Raw genomic sequence first — 22,390 nt, forward strand, 5'->3', positions numbered from 1 at the left:
TAAAATACGGTAGTTTAACTTTACCCAGGAAGATTCCGGGATAAGGTTAAACTACCACAGAGGGAAGCGAAAGAAATTTTAAGGAATGAAAGAGAACGAACTTCTATGAACAAACATGAGTATAATAAAGAGGAGGATAATAAAGAGGAGGATAATAAAGAGGAGGATGGTGGTAAAACTGAAAAGGGGTTAAAGAACGCTGGTGGAATGGGCTAATCAGAAGCATCGTTGAAAAAGGCTGATAAAGTAGGCAGGTAAGTATAGTTTATTATTATTATTATTATTATTAGTAGTAGTAGTAGTAGTAATATTGTTATTATTCTTTCAACAAACCGGCCGTATCCCACCGAGGCAGGGTGGCATAAAAAGAACAACAAAAGTTTCTCTTTTAAACTTTAGTAATGTATACAGGATAAGGGGTTGCTAGTCCCTCTTACGACACGCATAGCTTACGGAGGAACAATTCTATTCCACTTCCCTGTGGGGAATTATTATTAATTATTATTATTATCAGCAGTAGTAGAGGTATGATAACATCGCTTAGCTTCTAAGTGACCTGAGGTAAGGTATCATTTCTCAGCCTGTGAATGAAGTGAGGTAGAATAACCCCCCCCCTCCTCCCCCCCTCTCTCTCTCTCTCTCCTCCTCAGAGTTTGTAAACTCAACCTTTCACACAAAAACGAAAACAAGAAAATAAAGAAATTCAAAAAGAGAAGAAAGAAATTCAATAAAATAAATATGAAACCAGAGAGAGAGAGAAAAAAAAATATTTCAACACACCCACGTGAAACGGTAATAAAAGTAAAAAAAAAAAAAATAAAACAGGCGAATAGAATAAGAGTAAAAGAATAACGTCTCTGGCGGTGATGACAACCCCACGACTCATGCGCGTCTGATGAATGACGTCGCGAGAGGCCCGAGTCATGTCACATTCATCACCCCTCAGAAATGGAAATGCAAGTATCGTTAGCTTGGCTCCGCTGAACGCTCGACCCACAATGCTAAAGGAGAGACGCCACAAATTTTTCACGAAGGTCGTAAAATTTCAACCTGTATCGAGTTTCAGCGAGTCACTGGGAAAGCTTTGTGAAGAGCTGTATCAAGTCACTGGGTAAGCTTTGTGCAGAGCTGTATCAAGTCACTGGGTAAGCTTTGTGAAGAGCTGTATCAAGTCACTGGGTAAGCTTTGTGCAGAGCTGTATCAAGTCACTGGGTAAGCTTTGTGCAGAGCTGTATCAAGTCACTGGGTAAGCTTTGTGCAGAGCTGTATCAAGTCGCTGGGTAAGCTTCGTACAGAGCTGTATCAAGTCACTGGGTAAGCTTCGTACAGAGCTGTATCAAGTCACTGGATAAGCTTTGTACAGAGCTGTATCAAGTCACTGGGTAAGCTTTGTGCAGAGCTGTATCAAGTTACTGGGTAAGCTTTGTGAAGAGCTGTATCAAGTCACTAGGTAAGCTTTGTGAAGAGCTGTATCAAGTCACTGGGTAAGCTTTGTACAGAGCTGTATCAAGTCACTGGGTAAGCTTTGTACAGAGCTGTATCAAGTCACTGGGTAAGCTTCGTACAGAGCTGTATCAAGTCACTGGGTAAGCTTTGTGCAGAGCTGTATCAAGTCACTGGGTAAGCTTTGTACAGAGCTGTATCAAGTCACTGGATAAGCTTTGTACAGAGCTGCATCAAGTCACTGGATAAGCTATGTGCAGAGCTTTAAAAAGCTGTACGCAGGGCAATTTTTTTTTTATGGGAGAAAAGGAGAGGATAATGAAAGCGTGAGAGAGAACCATCCATTAAATACGTACGAGAGAGACCGGTAGTAGTAGTGTTGTTAGTGATGATGATGATGATTATTACCATATTACTATTTATATTATCAATATTATTATTATTAATCCACGTGGTAAATGCGACACACACACTAGCAGTACTCACATATCTGGGAGGGTGGAAAACTGTAGCTCCAGCTGCTGGGCCTGCCCTGTGTGTGTGTGTGTGTGTGTGTGTGTGTGTGTGTGTGTGTGTGTGTGTGTGTGTGTGTGTGTGTGTGTGTGTGTGTGTGTGTGTGTGTGTGTGTTTACTCTTGCCGTAAGTAAAGCAAGGAAGCAAGAAGCTTGTAATAAGCTTTCTGATTACTTCCTCTTGTTTACATCTGAGTTCATCAGCTACACCAATATTTCGCTTTAAAACTGTCGTGTTTTAAGGAGGGAGGGAGAGGGTGAGGGTGAGGGAGAGAGGGAGAGAGGGAGAGAGGGAGAGAGGGAGAGAGGGAGGGAGGGAGGGAGAGGGTGAGGGAGAGAGAGAGAGAGAGAGAGAGAGAGAGAGAGAGAGAGAGAGAGAGAGAGAGAGAGAGAGAGAGAGAGAGAGAGAGAGAGAGAGAGAGAGAGAGAGAGAGAGAGAGAGAGAGAGAGAGAGAGAGAAAGAGAAAGAAAGAGAAAGAGAAAGAAAGAAAGAAAGAGAGAGAGAGAGAAAGAGAGAGACAAAAGCAAACCAAAAAAGAAGTAAAAACAAAAAAAATAAATAAAAAATATCAGCGTCAACTTTTTATAAAGAGTGTCTGCTTACCCTGCGTTATATCACCGTGTAAAAATACTGGAACACGGAAGCTTGCTGGCTGAGGCAGCTAAGTCTCGTGTTTATTCTTTTAATGTTGATTTTTTATGTCCTCACAGCCCAGCCTAATTGAATATCTTTATCAAACACTGCAGCTATATTACCCTTTATATATATATACAAGGAATTCGCAAGAGCAGGCGAAATATACACAAACACTGATCTCTGGCTGAAGGAGACTCGAACCTACGAACCTTGGAACAAGGTACGCAGTGCTTTACCAATGTACCCACACTGGACCAATACCTTGGAGTCCAGCTTGCGCTAGACTTTGATCCAAGGCAGCCAGTATATTTCGCCTGCTCCTGCGAATACAATAATTTCGCAAAAATCATTCTGAACCTGACGATAAAAATGTATATCTTTAAACGTATAAGAGACAATTTTAGAAAGGACTTAATTTTAAATGAGTTCTTGCTAACTGACCAGTTTTACCTATTCGGCACGACATTATATATATATATATATATATATATTTACGAACATTATATCTCAGTCTGCAACAAGATTCAAACCTGCACACACTGCAATGTTTATATGCGTGAGAACACAAATCCTATATATCAAAGGCTTTTTCCATCTCCCTGGCAGTGGGTCGAGTGCCCAGGATGCTGCAGGAGTTTCCTTACTGGCTTGCAACACTGAGTCTGTTTGTCACTTAACTCTTCGCCAGCGCTCCAAGGGTCTACGATCCTACTGATATTTATTATTACTGTTACATTCATGGTGAACCCCAATGGAAATAAGTCGGTTTGCATGACTTTTTTTCAATCTTGGTGGGTAATTTACACACATGTTACTGTGTATGATAATTTGTGTAACTGTATATATGAGTACCTGCTTCTAAATACTTTCTAATTACTTTCAAACTCATATGGGATCATACAGTGCCTTGGGGAGTGGAAGGCACTCAGGCTTGATTACAGAAATTGGAGCACTGGTCCAATTCCTTAGATCAAGAGCCCCTCACTAACATCAAGAAACCTTTGAGAGGGTGCGATCAAGCTGAAACGAACTTACAACATTGTTGATCTTCTGGGTCTCCCTGAAACTGGCGGCACCAACCTCTCCAGCTTCAGTGTCGCAGGAAGGTGTCGGCCATTGTTGATGCACAGATACAATCCTGCTCATCTGATTACTCTCTCAGTCACTGAGGGCAACGAACTGTGGGGAGACTTCGCTTGATGATATAACTGATCTCTTCGTGTCTAGCATACTTCCCTCCTGACGTATGACAGACGAGACCTTGGAGCCCGAATTGATTAGGTGACGCCTTACTGCTGCAGATACTCCCGTGTTTAGCGAGTCTGGCCGCAGCTAGGCGAAAAGTGACATCAATGTAAATGAACTGAGGGTCGAGGCGAGTGCCCGAGGAGGAATGGTGATTTAGATACTGGTAAAATAATTTCGTCTAAGGCAGCTTCAAAGTTTCAAGTTCATTACAAACCTGTGACACACACGGGGCGTTGACCCCCGGAACTCTCTCCAGGTAAACTCCAGGTAAACACTACACTATTCCATTCACTTGCAAGGGGTATACCGTTCGGGAATACCTTTTTCGGAATGAACAGCAACCAAAATACATCTATTAGAGAGTCAAGGGAAAAAGCCCAGCATGTGGTGCCTTCACCGCTAGGACGCGAACTTCGTCCTTCCTTACCCGAGGCACCGTCGAACAGTCTTCAGCAGATTTTCTCAACGATGGGTGTCCCAAGTGATTCATTGCTTACGTTTATTCACTCGTTTGTGACTTCAGTGCATTAGGAAACATACGTGTTTCGTGAGAAAAATATCAACAAATATACGAGGAATTCACAACTACACCACATTTTTTTTATAAATATATTTAGACAACGTTTCCATTCGTCGTCTAAGAGTTAGTTTCGATTTGTGGGTTAGTTGTGAATTGTTCCGGATATGGTATCTTGGGTTAGCAGCGCAATGCCTCAGTTATTGAAGTGTGGGTTAGTTGTGAACTTTTCCAGTTATGGTATTGTGGGTTAGTTGTGACCTTCTGAAGCCAATGTACTGTTTTTTTTAATGTAGTTAGGAGGTATAAAGAGGTGCCAATCAGAGCAACGAGGTGAACTATAAGTCAGTGGACAAACAGAAAGTAGAGGAGGATTTTTTACACATTCACGTTTTAGATCAGCGTCTCGTATGCCTTATATTTACGTACTGGTAGCAAGAAGAAGAAGAAGAAGAAGAAGAAGAAGAAGAAGAAGAAGAAGAAGAAGAAGAAGAAGAAGAAGAAGAAGAAGAAGAAGAGCAACGTGAAGGTTATTGATAATGGTCTCAAGAAGGACGGAAATAACGTCCAGCTACATGTAGCTAAAAGAAAGAGGAGGGTGAATGAGAGTGACAATGGTCTCACACAGCCCCGAAACACTACTCACTTACCACTGAATTTCCAATTTGTGGGTTAGATGAGGATTTTTTTTACGTGTTATAATGATATACAAGCATCCTAAATATATAATATATGCGCTTCATAAATATGTATCGGGAAAGATTTTGAAGTTATTAATAAAATAACAAAAGATTTTTTTTAAGTAAACAGCAGCAGCGATTTTCTTCCACCTGTCTGCTGTTTCTAATTTTCATCTCCTTATTCCTCTTACACTATTCTTCTCTGTATTTCTCTTCCACTCTTCTTATCTTTATTCACCTGCTTCCACTTTCTTTGCCAACAATCAGTACCAACATCGTTTTATAACCCCATTCCTCCCTGGTCCCTTGTTTCCTGTGCCCACCATTACTACTCCCTTCCTTCCTCACTCCCACCTCCCTCTCTACCTCCCCTCTCTCCCTTCCTCCCTGCCTCTCTCTCTCTCTCTCTCTCTCTCTCTCTCTCTCGGCACTTCCACTTTAAGTTCCTCGTCTGACTAACAACATCAGACAAGTACACACACAAAATCTTCTATAATATATACCAAAAACCACAACTAGCACTACCACTATCAAAACAACCACCATCACTACCAAAACCACCACTATCAAAACAACTAACTTCAACCAACTCCCCTTAAAAATGAATACAAGCGGTTCTACAAGACCAGAGACAACGTAGACTGCGGCAGCTATGTCAGAGAGAGAGAGAGAAACACCAGTGCTGGGCTATTTTTAGTATCAGGAAGCGCTATGCCAACTGTGGGTCAGGGGGGGGAGAGGAAGTGAAAGAGGGGGGAATGCAACTGGGATTCTGCTGGGAGAGGAGAGAGGGGGAGGGGGGGAAGTGAAGGAGGAGAGAGGAGGAGGGGGAAAGAGTGGAGGCGGTAGCAGCAGTAGCGGCAGTGATGAGAGTAGCGGCAGTGTCAACAGTGTAGATAGAAGGAAGGAAGGAACGAGACAATAAAAGAATAATAACTAAAACACTGGCGCAACACACATGTATTCTTTATTATGGAAAATAGTGTTGCACAAGTGTCTTGTTCGTCAAGTTGTTAAGTGTTGCTTTCCATTATTTATATAGTTAGGTGAAGCAACACGAGAGAGAGAGAGAGAGAGAGAGAGAGAGAGAGAGAGAGAGAGAGAGAGAGAGATTTAGTAACAGCTGTCATGCACTGATTACTGCCAGGCGGAGAGGTGGCAACAGGATAAGAGGGGGACGGGATAAGAGGAGGGGGATAAGAGGGGCAATGGAGAAGACGAGGGAGAGGGGAAAAGCATGTGAGGAGAGAAGAGAGGAGAGGAGAGGAGAGGAGACAGAGGGAGAGAGACCACTGTCTCAACCCACAGCCCCAGAATAATAATAATAATAATAATAATAATAATAATAATAATAATAATAATAATCATAATAATAATAATAATAATAATCTTTATTTCTGCAAGTACATGGTACAACTTATACAGAAGCTTTCTTGGTACATCTACCACCACTACTACCACCACTAATACCACCGCCACACTAAAACACCATGTAGACAACTAACTCTCTGGCCAACCCAACATACCTCGTACCACCTCAATGATCGTCTTCACTGTAAACAGAGACTAGTCAAGTGATCTACCGCGCAACCATTCTATCTCTACTATAAGGTAAATCCCTCCGTGATGGTTCAGGGCTCTTAACCCCAGAGATTACAGCTTTCCTATCCCTTCACTTACGAGAGTGCAACCAAAAGGTCCATGGTTCGATCGCCGGTACGAATGAAAACATTAGGGCATGTTTCCTTAAGACACCTGCTGTCACTGTTCACCTAGCAGTAAATACGTACCTGGGTGTTAACAGACTGGTGCAGGTCGCATCCTGGGGGACAAATTAATACGACTTGCCAGAAATGCTCTTCATAATCAGGGGCTTTCTATATAGTATGTCACTGACGGTCAGCTATGGTCTGCATGAGTTGTAACATGTACTTGTAGAAATAAATATTATTACTATTATTATAACTATTATTATTAAAGCGAAACGTTGTCTTAACATAAGTTTGTTCCTTGTATTAAGCATATTACCATGCACTGCATACAGTGTACTGGCACAAGTGCTACGTTGTTTGCCTCTACATCAAGTCTTGCGCTACTTTCAGTACTAGCAACAGACGTTGTTTGCCTCTACATCCAGTCTTGCGCTACTTTCAGTACTAGCAACAGACGTTGTTTACCTCTACATCCAGTCTTGCGCTACTTTCAGTACTAGCAACAGACGTTGTTTACCTCTACATCCAGTCTTGCGCTACTTTCAGTACTAGCAACAGACGTTGTTTGCCTCTACATCCAGTCTTGCGCTACTTTCAGTACTAGCAACAGACGTTGTTTGCCTCTACATCCAGTCTTGCGCTACTTTCAGTACTAGCAACAGACGTTGTTTGCCTCTACATCCAGTCTTGCGCTACTTTCAGTACTAGCAACAGACGTTGTTTGCCTCTACATCCAGTCTTGCGCTACTTTCAGTACTAGCAACAGACGTTGTTTGCCTCTACATCCAGTCTTGCGCTACTTTCAGTACTAGCAACAGACGTTGTTTGCCTCTACATCCAGTCTTGCGCTACTTTCAGTACTAGCAACAGACGTTGTTTACCTCTACATCCAGTCTTGCGCTACTTTCAGTACTAGCAACAGACGTTGTTTACTTCTACATCCAGTCTTGCGCTACTTTCAGTACTAGCAACAGACGTTGTTTGCCTCTACATCCAGTCTTGCGCTACTTTCAGTACTAGCAACAGACGTTGTTTGCCTCTACATCCAGTCTTGCGCTACTTTCAGTACTAGCAACAGACGTTGTTTACTTCTACATCTAGTCTTGCGCTACTTTCAGTACTAGCAACAGACGGCTCGTTTTTCCCGTGTTTACATGGTACACAGGCTGAGAACGGAGAGTAAATTATGTTTATTCTGACGAAGTTTCGCTCCGTCAGAAGCCTCACAGAGTGAAACCTTCGTCAGAATAAATTTGCTGTGCTTACCGTCTCTCTCCATTTGCCAGCAAGACTATAAATGTTTGATCAGTTTATTCCACAGGTGATACCCTTTAAAACACGCCCTGTTCTCCACTCCCGTTCCCATTATTTTCTATCATTCCATCAATCACACTCCCATTGGTATTATTCCATCAATCACATTCCCACTGCTATTATTCCATCAACCACACTCCCACTGGTATTATTCCATCAATCACATTCCCACTGCTATTATTCCATCAACCACACTCCCACTGGTATTATTCCATCAATCACATTCCCACTGCTATCATTCCATCAATCACATTTCGATTGTTTGCTATCATCCTATTTCTGCCGAACACTTCCCTGGTTTTTCATGACCTACAACTTAAAAAAAAATCATTAGACTTCCTGGTTTATTACGTCCCTATCAATTAAAATTCTCTTAATATATACTTCCTAGTTTTCTGTCTCACTATAACAATAATATTAATGATAATAATCTTCATTTCTACAAGTACATGATATAACTTATACAGACCATAGCTGACATCCGTGACATATAGAAAGACCCGCGTTATGAAGATCATTTCAGACAAATTAGGTTAATTTTGTCCCCAGGATGCGACCCACACCAGTCGGTTAACACCCAGGTACCTATTTACTGTTAGGTGAACAGGGACAGCAGGTGTCTTAAGGAAACACAACCTAATGTTTTCACCAGTGCCGAGGATCGAACCACGAACCTCAATGTGTGAGCTGAGTGCGCTACCAACCGAGCTGCGGGACACCCCAATACTTGACCTGATATTATCAACAGATTTATTGTTGTATAAATCATAGTCTCTCTCGTGTCACCCATCTGATTTATATTTAAGATTCCTTCACATGCTCTCTGCCAATCATTGGGTACCTTCCCTTCTTTCACACACACAGTGTACACACGCCAGTCATTCCAGCGTATGAATAAAATGGGGGTGGAGTGAAGAGAGTAAGAGTAAGAAAAACGGACAAAGGACGAGTATGAACTGAAAGTCCCGGGAGCGATCGAGGCAAGAAGGGAGGTAAAGACAGAAGGAAGAAGCGAACGAACGAACGAAACAGGAGAAAAGAAGAAGTGAACTAGGCAGAGAGAGTGGAGGAACGAAGGGCCTCGGGAGCAATGAAGGAATGGAGGAGGAGGAGGAGGAGGTAGTTGCTACACGTTCCACACATTTATCAGTGTCAGGCGCGGTGATTAACACGCAGAACAGGGTGGAAGGGGAGCAGGTGCCACGGTCGATGGACACAGTATAGAAACACAAGGGCCGGGAGACACATGCAAGACAAATGTACCAAGCACACAACGGAAAGAAGCCGGAGACACGGCAGACTTGCTAGAGAACTCGACCAAGCAGTGGACCATACAGGGGAACACGGCACGCACGGGTCACTAACCAGCAGAGAAACGGTCAGGCAGACACAGCCACGAAGTGTCCGGTCGTCGGACACATTCCTAGAGGTACAACGTGAAATCCCTCTACCCAGGGAACACGGGAGTAGCACATGAGCCAATTAAGCGGCAGTTAGGACAATGGGAAGGGACACGGGCTAAGTGGACGCCACCACAGCGACCACAATTAGTAAATGGATCCCGGCGCTCGACACTGAAGCAAACAAAATATTCGGGGGCTGGAAGGGAAACGTGTTTGAAGACAACCAAACTTGCCCGATAATAATAATTATATATATATATATATATATATATATATATATATATATATATATATATATATATATATATATATATATATATATATGAGACCACGCAATCCTATAGAATCACGCACCCAGCAGAGCTAGGTGTTTTACCGTGATCCGAGGACATACGGTGGTGTGGGTGCCTCTGAGCTAACTTCATTCTACTCCCTGTTTGGTGTACTAGCGTCCACGAACAGTATTTTATATTATTGTAACCACGAACGAGTGGTATTGAATCAATAACAACACTGCGAATAGCCGAGGATTCGAACCCATGTCGTTTTGGCCCACCCCATGGTGAACGAAAATCAATATAATATAATATTATATTATATATATATATATATATATATATATATATATATATATATATATATATATATATATATATATATATATATATATATATATATATAATACTACTTGTTTATTTTCATGGATTGCAGGGGATGAAACCGGGGCAAGAATTTATAAACCTGCCATTCTACCAACCATGCTAATTGGAACTTTATTAAGCAGGGCTCAGACCCGTCGCACACTGGACAAGGAAAAATGTTAACAGTGGTCACCAACTGCGACCCTAGACAACAAGTCTTTACAGAGACTGTCTTCCGTCTCCACAACTAAGAGTGTAGTTCTTCATCTCAGTTACTGGACCATTATCGTCTGGTAATGCTAGAGGACGAACCGAAAGTTTGCCAATATGTGGGTTAGATTTGAATGGCTCTTCAGGATTTAGAGGTGAAAGAGTTCACTGTGCAGGAGGAGTAAGAGGCTTGGTACCTCCTAAAGGCCGGAGTGAGGATCTTGTGCTTTAAGTAAAAGACACTGAGAAAGCTCTGTCACAGACTAAAGGAAGGAGGAGCTACCTGGTCCGGGAAGAAGTATATCTGTTTATCTTGCTGTAAAGCGAGTCTCTACCTTGTCCAAGGGGAGGGAGGAGTATCTTGTGTCTTGAAGGTGGATTTGGAATCTCTGTTTGCTGAAGGAGGATCTGCTTCGTCTAGGAGGAACAATAGGTTATATACCTGCTGAAGAAAGGGGAATCATGCATCCTCCACTGTGTCCTGTAACTCCTGAGGCAGGGAAGCATGTACTTTCTAGAGCGAAGGAAGTGAAAGTAGCCTGTGAAGTAGTTGAGGTGTCAATCCTCAATTCTTCTTCTCCCTCCAAGGAAAATGGAACCCTAGCTCCACCTAGTGAGTTCTGGGTATTTCGTCTAACTTCAGGGTGCTACTCATGCAAGGTAGCTCACACTGGACACAGAGGGAGCCGGACAGGCATCTAAAGTCAGTACCTAACCAGGCGGGCTGTGGTTCATACATCGGTCTGCGTACGGCTGGCAGTAACAGCCTGGTTGATCAGGCCCTGATCCACCACGAGGCCTGATCATGGACCGGGCGGGGGGGGCTAACCCCCTGGAACACCCTCCATGTATACTGTACACTGTCTTGGCAACACATACCTCCCCTTCCAGGGGTTATAACAGATTGGATTCCATTCCAGAGGCGCTCTATGATTCCTAAGGTCTTAAGTGTTTCTCCTTGTCATAGGCACCATATGAGAACACGAATTTAATACTTAACCACGAATAACAACAACAACAAATCTTCCTCTGATTCTCCGTCCCCTTTTCTTATCTTCCTTCACACTTCCCCATCCCCATCGTATTCCCTTTGCCGTTTTTCCCACTTCCCCTCCTTCCACATGCCCCTTCTTTCCACTGATCATTCTCTCTTCATTGAGGCTAGACTTCAGCCAGTCACACAGGCTATAGCTATCGATCTCGCCTGTCTGTACAGGATTTATATACTGTTAGAAACTCAACCACCTCCCGCGACACCTCACGTGGTCACCACACTGACTGTAGTTACACGAGGTCACAATCTGATCACAGCACGTCGATACAGATCCACTACACGTCGTTACAGATATACTACACGTCGCTACAGATCCACTACACGTCGTTACAGATATACTACACGTCGTTACAGATCCACTACACGTCGTTACAGATATACTACACGTCGTTACAGATCCACTACACGTCGTTAAGGATATACTACACGTTGTTACAGATCCACTACACGTCGTTACAGGTCACTACACGTCGTTACACATCCATTACACGTCGTTACAGGTCACTACACGTCGTTACAGATCACTCCAAGTCGTTGCAGATATACTACACGTCGTTGCAGATCCACTACACGTAGTTACAGATATACTACACGTCGTTACAGATCCACTACACGTCGTTGCAGGTCACTACACGTCGTTACATATCCACTACACGTCGTTACATATCCACTACACGTCGTTACAGACATACTACACGTCGTTGCAGATCCACTACACGTCGTTACAGGTCACTACACGTCGTTACATATCCATTACACGTCGTTACAGATCCACTACACGTCGTTATAGGTCACTACACGTCGTTACATATCCATTACACGTCGTTACAGATCCACTACACGTCGTTATAGGTCACTACACGTCGTTACATATCCATTACACGTCGTTACAGATCCACTACACGTCGTTACATATCCATTACACGTCGTTGCAGATCCACTACATGTCGTTACAGATCCACTACACGTCGTTACACAAAGAAGACACTAAACATCGCACCGAGGACTTTTATAGATGACAGACCAAAGTGATGAACACTAACGTGAACATTATGAGAACACTCGTTGATGTAAGTGAACACTACGGTGAACACTGTGAACAATACAGTGATTACTGTCAACAACCCTGTAAATGTGACGAGGTGATCACACCTGTATATGAAAGAACAGAGCAGTGAAGAACACAGAACACCACTATAAGAATACCCTAAGATGAAAGAACAGAGAAATGAACACTAAGAACACTATTAGAATACCATGAAGAACACTACTAACAACAACACTTACAAAGCTAACAACACTGTTACAACACCAACAACAACACTGTTACAACACTAATACAACACCAACAACACTGTTACAACACTAATACAACACCAACAACAACACTGTTACAACACTAATACAACACCAGCAACAACACTGTTACAACACTAATACAACACCAGCAACAACACTGTTACAACACTAATACAACACCAACAACAACACTGTTACAACACTAATACAACACCAACAACAACACTGTTACAACACTAATACAACACCAACAACTTCACTGTAACAACACTAATACAACACCAACAACAACACTGTGACAACACTAATACAACACCAACAACAACACTGTTACAACACTAATACAACACCAGAAACAACACTGTTACAACACTAATACAACACCAACAACAACACTGTTACAACACTAATACAACACCAACAACAACACTGTTACAACACTACTACAACACTAGCAACAACACTGTTACAACACTAATACAACACCAACAACAACACTGTTATAACACTAATACAACAACAACACTGTTACAACACTAATACAACACCAACAACAACACTGTTACAACACTAATACAACACTATCAACAACACTGTTACAACACTAATACAACACTATCAACAACACTGTTACATTATCAATAACACTGTTACATTATCAACAACACTGTTACAACACTAATACAACACCAACAACAACACTGTTACAACACTAATACAACACTAACAACAACGCTGTTACAACACTAATACAACACTATCAACAACACTGTTACATTATCAATAACACTGTTACAACATTATCAACAACACTGTTACAACACTAATACAACACCAACAACAACACTGTTACAACACTAATACAACACCACTGTTACAACACTAATACAACACCAACAACAACTCTGTTACAACACTAATACAACACTATCAACAACACTGTTACAACACTAATACAACACTATCAACAACACTGTTACATTATCAATAACACTGTTACAACATTATCAACAACACTGTTACAACACTATCAGCAACACTGTTACAACAGGTACAACACTATCAACACTGTTACAACACCATCAGCAAAACACTTTTACAACACTAACAACAACACTGTTACAATAACAACACTTAAGCTGATGCCGATACCATGAAGAACACTATGAAGAACACCATGAAGAACACTACGAAGAACACCGTGAAGAACACTACGAATACCATGAAGAACACTACGAAGAACACCATGAAGAACACTACGAAGAACACCACGAAGAACACTACGAAGAACACCATGAAGAACCCCCCCCCCTCCTCTTGACTCCTCCCTAGTCATAACTTCCTTCAAGGCAGCAGCAATTATTTCTGCGCCGCGACAAAACTCATTTGTTAAACTTAAGGTGAATTTAAAGAGGAGAGAATAAAGTTGGAGAAAAGTTGCAGTTAAAGGGGTGTTGATGGGGTGAAGAGAAGGCCAGAGAGAAGAGAAGGCCAGGGAGAAGAGAAGGCCAGGGAGAAGAGAAGGCCAGGGAGAAGAGAAGGCCAGGGAGAAGAGAAGGCCAGGGAGAAGAGAAGGCCAGGGAGAAGAGAAGGCCAGGGAGAAGAGAAGGCCAGGGAGAAGAGAAGGCCAGGGAGAAGAGAAGGCCAGGGAGAAGAGAAGGCCAGTGAGAAGAGAAGGCCAGGGAGAAGAGAAGGCCAGGGAGAAGAGAAGGCCAGGGAGAAGAGAAGGCCAGGGAGAAGAGAAGGCCAGGGAGAAGAGAAGGCCAAGGAGAAGAGAAGGCCAGGGAGAAGAGAAGGCCAGAGAGAAGAGGCCAGGGAGAAGAGAAGGCCAGGGAGAAGAGAAGGCCAGGGAGAAGAGAAGGCCAGGGAGAAGAGAAGGCCAAGGAGAAGAGAAGGCCAGGGAGAAGAGAAGGCCAGGGAGAAGAGAAGGCCAGGGAGAAGAGAAGGCCAGGGAGAAGAGAAGGCCAGGGAGAAGAGAAGGCCAGGGAGAAGAGAAGGCCAGGGAGAAGAGAAGGCCAGGGAGAAGAGAGGGAGAGAAAGGATGCGGGGCAGATGGAAGATGCAGAGAAGAGGGAGAGGAGACAAGGGGAAGATATATAGAGAAGGGAAGGATATGGAGAGAAGGACATAGAGTGGGGAAGGATATATAGAGAAAGGAGGATATAGAGAGAAGGGAAAGATGTATAGAGAAGGGAAGGATATAGAGAGAAGGAAAGGAGAGAAAGGAAGGATATATATATATATATATATATATATATATATATATATATATATATATATATATATATATACACACACACACACACACACACAGCTACTCAAAAGAGCGAAGTCTGGAAAGTGTGAAGATTGTACGCGGAGAGAGAGAGGGGGGAGAGCAGGGAGGGGGGTGAGAGCAGGGAGGGGGGTGAGAGCAGGGAGGGGGGGTGAGAGCAGGGAGGGGGGTGAGAGCAGGGAGGGGGGTGAGAGCAGGGAGGGGGGTGAGAGCAGGGAGGGGGGTGAGAGCAGGGAGGGGGGTGAGAGCAGGGAGGGGGTGAGAGCAGGGAGGGGGGTGAGAGCAGGGAGGGGGGTGAGAGCAGGGAGGGGGTGAGAGCAGGGAGGGGGGTGAGAGCAGGGAGGGGGGTGAGAGCAGGGAGGGGGGTGAGAGCAGGGAGGGGGGTGAGAGCAGGGAGGGGGGTGAGAGCAGGGAGGGGGGGTGAGAGCAGGGAGGGGGGTGAGAGCAGGGAGGGGGGTGAGAGCAGGGAGGGGGGTGAGAGCAGGGAGGGGGGTGAGAGCAGGGAGGGGGGTGAGAGCAGGGAGGGGGTGAGAGCAGGGAGGGGGGTGAGAGCAGGGAGGGGGGAGAGCAGGGAGGGGGGTGAGAGCAGGGAGGGGGGTGAGAGCAGGGAGGGGGGTGAGAGCAGGGAGGGGGGTGAGAGCAGGGAGGGGGGGTGAGAGCAGGGAGGGGGTGAGAGCAGGGAGGGGGGTGAGAGCAGGGAGGGGGGTGAGAGCAGGGAGGGGGTGAGAGCAGGGAGGGGGGTGAGAGCAGGGAGGGGGGTGAGAGCAGGGAGGGGGGGTGAGAGCAGGGAGGGGGTGAGAGCAGGGAGGGGGTGAGAGCAGGGAGGGGGGTGAGAGAAGGGAGGGGGGTGAGAGCAGGGAGGGGGGTGAGAGCAGGGAGGGGGTGAGAGCAGGGAGGGGGGTGAGAGCAGGGAGGGGGGTTAACTTCCGCCCCGAACACTGGCTGCTTCATTTCCAAAGTTCTGTGTAAATTAATTCTGCCCCGCCAAGACACTCTTATAAGAGGATCCATGGCGCCGCCCTCCCTTCTGTACCACACCTCACCTTCACTGTACCACACCTCACCTTCACTGCACCACACATCACCCTCACTACACCATACCTCACCTTCACTGTACCACACCTCACCTTCACTACAACACACCCTCACTACACACCACACCTCACCTTCACTGTACCACACCTCACCTTCACTACACAACATCTCACCTTCACTACACCATACCCCACCTTCACTGTACCACACCTCACCTTCACTACAACACACCCTCACTACACACCACACCTCACCTTCACTGTACCACACCTCACCTTAACTACATCACACCTCACCCTCACTACACCACACTTCACCCTCACTACACCACACCTTCACTGTACCACATCTCACCTTCACTGTACCACGCCTCACCTTCACTGCACCACACATCACCCTCACTACACCATACCTCACCTTCACTGCACTACATATCACCCTCACTACACACCTCACCTTCACTGTACCACACCTCACCTTCACCGCACCACACCTCACCTTCATTGTACGACAACTCACCTTCACTGTACCACACCACACCCTCACTATACCACACCTCACCTTCACTGTACTACACCACACCTTCACTGTACCACACCTCACCTTCACTGTACCACACCCCACCTTCACTGTACCACACCCCACCTTCACTGTACCACACCTCACCTTCACTGTACCACACCCCACCTTCACTGCACCACACCTCACCTTCACTGTACCACACCTCACCTTCACTGCACCACACCACACCTTCACTGTACCACACCTCACCTTCACTGTACCACGCCTCACCTTCACTGCGCCACACCTCGCCTTCACTGTACCACACCTCACCTTCACTGTACCACACCCCACCTTCACTGTACCACACCTCACCTTCACTGTACCACACCCCACCTTCACTGTACCACACCCAACCTTCACTGTACCACACCACACCTTCACTGTACCAAACCCCACCTTCACTGTACCACATCTCACCTTCACTGTACCACACCTCACCTTCACTGTACCACACCACACCTTCACTGTACCACACCCCACCTTCACTGTGCCACACCCCACCTTCACTGTACCACACCTCACCTTCACTGTACCACACCCCACCTTCACTGTACCACACCCCACCTTCACTGTACCACACCTCACCTTCACTGTACCAAACCCCACCTTCACTGTACCACACCCCACCTTCACTGTACCACACCCCACCTTCACTGTACCACACCTCACCTTCACTGTACCACACCCCACCTTCACTGCACCACACCTCACCTTCACTGTACCACACCTCACCTTCACTGCACCACACCACACCGTCACTGTACCACACCTCACCTTCACTGTACCACACCTCACCTTCACTGCCCCACACCTCGCCTTCACTGTACCACACCTCACCTTCACTGTACCACATCCCACCTTCACTGTACCACACCTCACCTTCAATGTACCACACCTCACCTTCACTGTACCACACCCCACCTTCACTGTACCACACCTCGCCTTCACTGTACCACACCTCACCTTCACTGTACCACACCCCACCTTCACTGTACCACACCTCACCTTCACTGTACCACACCTCACCTTCACTGTACCACACCCCACCTTCACTGTACCACACCCAACCTTCACTGTACCACACCACACCTTCACTGTACCAAACCCCACCTTCACTGTACCACACCTCACCTTCACTGTACCACACCTCACCTTCACTGTACCACACCACTCCTTCACTGTACCACACCCCACCTTCACTGTACCACACCCCACCTTCACTGTACCACACCTCACCTTCACTGTATCACACCCCACCTTCACTGTACCACACCACACCTTCACTGTACCACACCCCACCTTCACTGTACCACACCCCACCTTCACTGTACCACACCTCACCTTCACTGTACCACACCACACCTTCACTGTACCACACCCCACCTTCACTGTACCACACCACACCTTCACTGTACTACACCTCACCTTCACTGTACCACACCCAACCTTCACTGTACCACACCTCACCTTCACTGTACCACACCACACCTTCACTGTACCACACCCCACCTTCACTGTACCACACCCCACCTTCACTGTACCACACCTCACCTTCACTGTACCACACCACACCTTCACTGTACTACACCCCACCTTCACTGTACCACACCCCACCTTCACTGTACCACACCACACCTTCACTGTACTACACCTCACCTTCACTGTACCACACCCAACCTTCACTGTACCACACCTCACCTTCACTGTACCACACCACACCTTCACTGTACCACACCCCACCTTCACTGTACCACACCCCACCTTCACTGTACCACACCTCACCTTCACTGTACCACACCACACCTTCACTGTACTACACCCCACCTTCACTGTACCACACCCCACCTTCACTGTACCACACCACACCTTCACTGTACTACACCTCACCTTCACTGTACCACACTCAACCTTCACTGTACCACACCTCACCTTCACTGTACCACACCACACCTTCACTGTACCACACCCCACCTTCACTGTACCACACCCCACCTTCACTGTACCACACCTCACCTTCACTGTACCACACCACACCTTCACTGTACTACACCCCACCTTCACTGTACCACACCCCACCTTCACTGTACCACACCACACCTTCACTGTACTACACCCCACCTTCACTGTACCACACCCCACTTTCACTGTACCACACCTCACCTTCACTGTACCACACTCCACTTTCACTGTACCACACCTCACCTTCACTGTACCACACCACACCTTCACTGTACCACACCCCACCTTCACTGTACCACACCCCACCTTCACTGTACCACACCACACCTTCACTGTACTACACCCCACCTTCACTGTACCACACCCCACTTTCACTGTACCACACCTCACCTTCACTGTACCACACCCCACCTTCACTGTACCACACCTCACCTTCACTGTACCACACCCCACCTTCACTGTACCACACCACACCTTCACTGTACCACACCCCACCTTCACTGTACCACACCCCACCTTCACTGTACCACACCTCACCTTCACTGTACCACACCCCACCTTCACTGTACCACACCTCACCTTCACTGTACCACACCTCACCTTCACTGTACCACACCCCACCTTCACTGTACCACACCCAACCTTCACTGTACCACACCACACCTTCACTGTACTACACCCCACCTTCACTGTACCACACCCCACTTTCACTGTACCACACCTCACCTTCACTGTACCACACCCCACCTTCACTGTACCACACCTCACCTTCACTGTACCACACCACACCTTCACTGTACCACACCCCACCTTCACTGTACCACACCCCACCTTCACTGTACCACACCTCACCTTCACTGTACCACACCCCACCTTCACTGTACCACACCCCACCTTCACTGTACCACACCTCACCTTCACTGTACCACACCTCACCTTCACTGTACCACACCTCACCTTCACTGTACCACACCACACCTTCACTGTACCACACCCCACCTTCACTGTACCACACCCCACCTTCACTGTACCACACCCCACCTTCACTGTACCACACCTCACCTTCACTGTACCACACCTCACCTTCACTGTACCACACCCCACCTTCACTGTACCACACCCCACCTTCACTGTACCACACCCCACTTTCACTGTACCACACCTCACCTTCACTGTACCACACCTCACCTTCACTGTACAACACCCCACCTTCACTGTACCACACCCCACCTTCACTGTACCACACCTCACCTTCACTGTACCACACCTCACCTTCACTGTACCACACCCCACCTTCACTGTACCACACCCCACCTTCACTGTACCACACCCCACCTTCACTGTACCACACCTCACCTTCACTGTACCACACCTCACCTTCACTGTACCACACCACACCTTCACTGTACCACACCCCACCTTCACTGTACCACACCTCACCTTCACTGTACCACACCCCACCTTCACTGTACCACACCTCACCTTCACTGTACCACACCCCACCTTCACTGTACCACACCCCACCTTCACTGTACCACACCCCACCTTCACTGTACCACACCACACTTTCACTGTACCACACCACACCTTCACTGTACCACACCACACTTTCACTGTACCACACCACACCTTCACTGTACCACACCACACTTTCACTGTACCACACCCCACCTTCACTGTACCACACCCCACCTTCACTGTACCACACCACACCTTCACTGTAAAACACCACACCTTCACTGTACCACACCACACCTTCACTGTACCACACCACACCTTCACTGTACCACACCACACTTTCACTGTACCACACCACACCTTCACTGTACCACACCCCACCTTCACTGTACCACACCCCACCTTCACTGTACCACACCCCACCTTCACTGTACCACACCTCACCTTCACTGTACCACACCCCACCTTCACTGTACCACACCTCACCTTCACTGTACCACACCCCACCTTCACTGTACCACACCACACTTTCACTGTACCACACCACACCTTCACTGTACCACACCACACTTTCACTGTACCACACCACACCTTCACTGTACCACACCCCACCTTCACTGTACCACACCCCACCTTCACTGTACCACACCCCACCTTCACTGTACCACACCCCACCTTCACTGTACCACACCCCACCTTCACTGTACCACACCCCACCTTCACTGTACCTCCACTGTACCACACCTCACCTTCACTGTACCACACCACACCTTCACTGTACCACACCACACCTTCACTGTACCACACCACACCTTCACTGTACCACACCACACCTTCACTGTACCACACCACACCTTCACTGTACCACACCACACCTTCACTGTACCACACCACACCTTCACTGTACCACACCCCACCTTCACTGTACCACACCCCACCTTCACTGTACCACACCACACCTTCACTGTACCACACCTCACCTTCACTGTACCACACCCCACCTTCACTGTACCACACCTCACCTTCACTGTACCACACCCCACCTTCACTGTACCACACCACACTTTCACTGTACCACACCACACCTTCACTGTACCACACCACACTTTCACTGTACCACACCACACCTTCACTGTACCACACCCCACCTTCACTGTACCACACCCCACCTTCACTGTACCACACCCCACCTCCACTGTACCACACCCCACCTTCACTGTACCACACCCCACCTTCACTGTACCACACCCCACCTTCACTGTACCACACCCCACCTTCACTGTACCACACCCCACCTCCACTGTACCACACCTCACCTTCACTGTACCACACCCCACCTTCACTGTACCACACCCCACCTCCACTGTACCACACCCCACCTTCACTGTACCACACCCCACCTTCACTGTACCACACCCCACCTTCACTGTACCACACCCCACCTTCACTGTACCACACCCCACCTCCACTGTACCACACCTCACCTTCACTGTACCACACCCCACCTTCACTGTACCACACCCCACCTTCACTGTACCACACCCCACCTTCACTGTACCACACCTCACCTTCACTGTACCACACCTCATGCTGTGTCTCGTCTCTGTGCTGAGAAACTTCCTCTCAGAAGAAAGTCTCCATAAATACAGTAGGATTACAGGTGATTTTTCTTTCGCCTGAACTGTCACGTTAAAATATTAATAAAAAAATCATAGTCGTATAAATTTTTTAATCAAAGAATTTATATAGGGTTGTTATAACATAAAATTTAGATTAACATGTTGGACATATACATTATATACAGGTAATGTTGGTATAGTTTGTATCGATTTGAAAATAAAATTAATACTTATTGCCTAGTGGAGGGTATAATAAAAAATAATGAATATGTAGGAGAAGCGACAGATGTAATAGATATAATAATGAATATCTAGGCTACAACATAATGTAAGTGAAGTACTCACAAGAGGAAGTCTTGTTCCCAGCAAGGTTGGGAGCCCTTGACGCACACTGTAGTCGACTTGACATTCTGAAGCTTGAGTGTGACATAACTGTTCAACTGCTCGGCTGTGGAGGTAAAACAAACTAACCTTAATATTATATCCTTCTATATGCAACATCAAATTAATATCAGTATTACATCCCTCTACACGCAACATTAAACATATGCTGATCTTTCATGGCGACAAACCACAAGATTTGCCCAACAACGAAAGTGGTTTAGATAAATGGTTCAGAGAACCGACACGTTGATAAATTATGACACGTACAAGACTTCAGTATCTTTATTGAGGAAACGTTTCGCCCGGGACTGATTATCTCAAACTCCTGATCCTCACTATTCTTCTTTGTATTGGACTGATGAAGTCACTGTGTGGCGAAACGTTTCCTCAAATAGATATACCCAAACCTTGCACATGTCTCTTAA

At 46.3% G+C, this 22,390-nt stretch overlaps 1 protein-coding gene across 11 annotated transcripts in view; it reads right to left on the reverse strand.

Annotated features, from left to right (window-relative positions):
- unc-13 overlaps window positions 1–22,390 on the reverse strand; it is a 1,383,522-nt gene that overhangs the window by 984,459 nt on the left and 376,673 nt on the right. For all 11 annotated transcript variants that reach the window (XM_070092069.1, XM_070092068.1, XM_070092067.1 and 8 more), the window contains exon 3: window positions 21,927–22,029. In XM_070092069.1, coding sequence (XP_069948170.1) covers window positions 21,927–22,029 — 103 coding nt within the window. The remainder of the gene's footprint in view (window positions 1–21,926; window positions 22,030–22,390) is intronic.

This window comes from Cherax quadricarinatus, chromosome 38, assembly GCF_038502225.1.
Source record: "Cherax quadricarinatus isolate ZL_2023a chromosome 38, ASM3850222v1, whole genome shotgun sequence".
Lineage (NCBI taxonomy): Eukaryota > Metazoa > Arthropoda > Malacostraca > Decapoda > Parastacidae > Cherax > Cherax quadricarinatus.